This window comes from Homarus americanus, unplaced genomic scaffold (assembly GCF_018991925.1).
Source record: "Homarus americanus isolate GMGI-L3 unplaced genomic scaffold, GMGI_Hamer_2.0 scaffold20007, whole genome shotgun sequence".
Taxonomy (NCBI): Eukaryota; Metazoa; Arthropoda; class Malacostraca; order Decapoda; family Nephropidae; genus Homarus; species Homarus americanus.
Window position 1 is genome coordinate 28715 of NW_024738009.1, and position 4617 is coordinate 33331.

Here is a 4617-nt window from a genome sequence, read left to right on the forward strand (position 1 = left end):
ATAAGTAGTGGCTGGTGAACCTAAGACGCAGGTATTGTGTCATCGGCATTAAAAGAGACCCGCCAACGTTGACTCACATCCAGCACTCATTAGTTCCCTCCCACCATTAACTCTCTCAAACGATCATTACTATAATATTGTACAGCCATGACAACACGACCACCCCAACCCCTCAACTACTGGGTAGGATTGGTTAAAGGAGCCCTACCTTAACCTAACTTAGCTTGACCTAACTTAACCTAACCTAACTTGACCTAATCATAACCTAACAACTTAAGCTAACCTAACTTTGCTTAACCTAACCTAATTTGACCTGATCTAAATTGACCTGACCTAACTTGACCTAACCAGACTAGACCTAACCTGACTTGACCTATCCTGACTTGACCTATCCTGACTTGACCTAACCTAACCTAACTTGACCTGACCTAACTTAGCTAACTGTAAATGGGACCCAAATTAACCTAATCAGTTGTAATGGTTTAGTTTGTTTTGGGTTAGAGTCTATTAGGATTGGATCAGAGTTGGGGGCCTATTATGACTGGGCCCTGCATGACTGGAGGCCCTGTATGGCTGGGGGCCCTGCATGACTGGAGGCCCTGTATGGCTGGGGGCCCTGTATGACTGGAGGCCCTGTATGGCTGGGGGCCCTGCTCTGGAGGCCCCTCTGGGGCCAGGATGGCTGGGGCCCTGGGCTGGGCTGATGGCTGGGGGCTCATGCTGGGGGAGACTGAGGGCCCTGCATGACTGAGGGCCCTGTGGCTGGGGGCTCTGTATGACTGGGGGCCCTGTATGACTGGGGGCTCTGTATGGCTGGGGGCCCTGCATGACTGGAGGCCCCTTATGGCTGGGGGCCCTGCATGACTGGAGGGCCCTGGCTGGGGGCTCTGTGACTGGGGGCCCTGCATGACTGGAGGCCCTGTGGACTGAGGGGCCCAGATGACTGAGGGCCCTGCATGACTGAGGCCCCTGCCCCATGATTGGGGGCCCTGTATGACTGGGCCCTGTATGACTGAGGGCTCTGTATGACTGAGGGGCCCTGCATGACTGGAGGCCCTGTGTGACTGATTGATTGGGGGGCCCTGTATGATTGGGGGGCCCCTGGGACTGGGGGCCCCTGCATGACTGGAGGCCCTGTATGACTGGGACTGGAGGGCCCTGTGCATGACTGGAGGCCCTGTATGACTGAGGGCTCCTGTATGATTGGGGGAGCCCTGCATGACTGAGGCCCCTGATGAGGGCTCTGTAGGACTGGGGCCTATGACTGGAGGCCCTGGCCCTGAGGCCCTGTATGATTGGGGGGGCCCTGTATGATTGGGGGGGGCCCTGTATGACTGGGGGACTGGGGTCCCTGTATGACTGGGGGCCCCCTGGGGGTACTGAGGGCCCTGTATGACTGGGGGCCCTGTATGATTGGGGGCCCTGTGACTGGGGTCCCTGTATGGGGGTCCCTGTATAACTGGGGGGCCTGTATGACTGGGGTCCTGATAACTGGGGGCCTGTATGACTGAGGGCCCTGTATGACTGGGGGGCCCTGTATAGCCTGATTGGGGGGCCCTGTATGATTGAGGCCCTGTATGACTGGGGTCCTGTATAACTGGGGTCCCTGTATAACTGGAGGGGTCCTGTATGACTGGGGTCCCTGTATGACTGGGGGGCCTGTATGACTGGGGGGCCTGTATGACTGGGGGGCCCTGTATGACTGAGTGCCCTGTATGACTGGGGCCCTGTATGACTAGGGGACCCATCTAGGCTCTCTGTACGGGACAACATCACATCCCACCACAACAGAACCCAACATGTCGTCTGTCAAGAATAATTATTACACACATTACTAACTGTGACCTCCGTAAAGCTGCTGGTCGGCCACTAAACCGACTCAACTGTACATACGTGACTGTACATAAGTGACTACATAAGTGGTAGTACTTACGTGACTACATGGCTGAGTGTACATGTGTGACAGCTTCCCCTGCTCTTGTATGGGAAGCTATTGACTATGGGTGTTCTATAAGGCTCCCAGGTGTCACTTTGGCAGTCATTCACCTCAAGGTATTTACGTCGACCTCATCTGACCTGACTTGACCTTAGCTGACTCACCTTGTAGTAATACACACTCTTATACAACCCCGATACAACCCCGTGACTGACAATACCGCAGTTGTAGAGAGATGAGGGATTTGTGGTTGTAAGGGGAAAATGGTGGTTGTGAGGGGGATGTGGTGGTTGTGATGGATATTGTGATTGTGGGGGGAAAATGGTGATTGTGGGGGAGAAATTGTGGTTGACAGGGTGAGATCGCAGTTTTGAGGGAAGAAATTGTAGCTGTGAACATAAGAACATAAGAATGGAGGAAACAGCAGCGGTCTTGACTTCCATTTATACACATATCGCCCCCTCACTGAACGTCTCTCGAGGGAGTGCAAATTCAGATGCTTTAACCTGTGTCTGTACTCAAGGTTCCTTATGCCCGGGAACAAACTGCGGTTACGAGGGGAGAAATTGTGGTTGTGGTGGAAAAATTACGGATCTAAGGGAGAAAGTGTGAGGTGCTGAGCCGGAAAATGCGGTTTGGAGACTTTTAAATTGCGGTTATGAGTCAGAGCTCGCGCGCGTGTGTGTGTGTGTGTGTGTGTTTATGAGCCAAGAATTTCTAAGCAAGTATCAAATTTATGGTAGATAAATGTACCTTAAGGACCACAACTCACAACACATGTTAGGTTAGGTTAGGTTAGGTTAGGTTAGGTTTGATTAGAATAAGTTAGACCACGTTAGGTTAGGTTAGACCAAGTTAGGCTAGGTTAGATTAGGTTAAGTTAGGTTAGGGTGTGCTTAAATCCACAACATGAAGTAAGCGGAGAGTGGAGGAGGGCTAATCTTCAGGTGACCCGAACTACCTCTTCATAACTCCCCCCTAACGATCAATTTACCTTCACATCAACGTTATATAACATGCAAATTATAATCTGGTTGGCAAAGGCATTGTAACCCCATTATTTACCTTGCATATGATTAGAGAGAGAGAAAAGAGGAAAAGTCTCTCTAATCATATGCTGACAGACTGTCCTTATAACACCAATGTTTAAAATTCGTCCGTGATGTTGCGTGCGATGACCTCTAGGCAATGATCCACTCATCCATCAGCCCTCAAACCCCAATAACAGCCAATTGATCATTCGGAAGTCAACTAGGAATCCATCTATCCATCCATTCAATCATTATTCATCTATCCATACATCAATCCATCCATCTATCCATTCACTTGCCCCATCTATCCACCCAATCAATCCATTCAGGTCCTCAATAATAAATCGCCGTGACCTAATTACAAGAGTTCATGTCGAGCTATATGTAAACACTGCACCCCCCCCCCCTCACTGTGTGTGTGTGACGTACCTTCCTACACAGTCACTTTCTTCAGTGTCGTGTCGTGTCGTACATAGGTCGTCTCCCAAGGGTGGTGATTCCGTTATCTACACCCGCATTAGTGGTTCGGTTGTGGGAGATACAATAACGCAATCACGCACTCAAAAATGCAATCACACTCCAGGCGAGATTGCACTTACGCATACACACACACACACACACTGATTTCTTGAGTGGACGTCGCCAGGCAGTGAGGTATCAGGGCTTGGTCTCCACATTCCAACACCTCACCTGCGGTGTTCCCCAGGTACCAAGGTGGGACCACTGTGCTTCCTCATCCTGATCAACGACGCTCTATCGGACACTCCTCACAGGTGGAAGTACGTGGATGACTGCACTGTGGGGGTTTCAGTGGACAACACCGCACCAGACTACTCATCGCTACAAGGCACCCTGGACAGGCTACAGGCATGGACCACGGAGAACAAGGTCACCATCAACCACACCAAAACCGTAGTCATGCACATCAATACCGCCACCACTCCAGTGCAAGCCCCAGCAGTCACAGTGGGTGCCCATCCTCTCCAGGTGGTGCAGTCTGCCAAACTCCTGGGTGTAACCATAGACAACAAACTTGACTGGAAGGCCCATGTAAATAACACAGTCAAGGCAGCCTCGTATCGTCTCTACATGCTACGACGACTTAGGTCACTTGGGACACCCACGCCAGAGCTGAGGACCATCTACAACGCCTTTATTCTCCCCAAACTAACGTATGCGTCACCAGCCTGGACGTCTTCTCTCAACTCCACCCAACAACGTCAGCTAGAGAAGGTACAGAAAAGGGCCTGCAGAATCATGCTCGGCGCAGAATACTCCGGCTACACCAACGCTCTCTCCACCCTGGAAATGCAATCCCTCAGTGACCTCCACCACCAAGCACTGGAAAGGTTTGGCAGTGGACTACTGCACCACCCTCATCATCGCCACCTCCTGCCACCTGCAGCCCCCACCCAACTCGCGCAGTCCGCCACTATAACAAAATTCAGCCCATAAGAGCCTGCACCGATAGATATAAGAACAGCACCATCCCATCTATTGTTAAAATAATAAACAATTCCTGATTTATGTACTGTACAGCCCTGTAAATGTATTCAATGCATATTATATCATTATGTCTAAATCAAATGTAAGTCTGTATATTTTCAGCCACCGGCTGCAACTCTATTAATAAACCGTTTATTATTATTA

General features: G+C 50.7%; 1 protein-coding gene across 1 annotated transcript; it reads right to left on the minus strand.

Annotated features, from left to right (window-relative positions):
- Positions 1-518: 518 nt before the first annotated feature.
- LOC121873645 (basic salivary proline-rich protein 4-like) lies at positions 519-1220 on the minus strand. The gene has a single exon (XM_042377295.1). It carries the CDS (start codon positions 1218-1220, stop codon positions 519-521), a length of 702 nt encoding a protein of 233 aa, XP_042233229.1.
- Positions 1221-4617: the final 3397 nt, after the last annotated feature.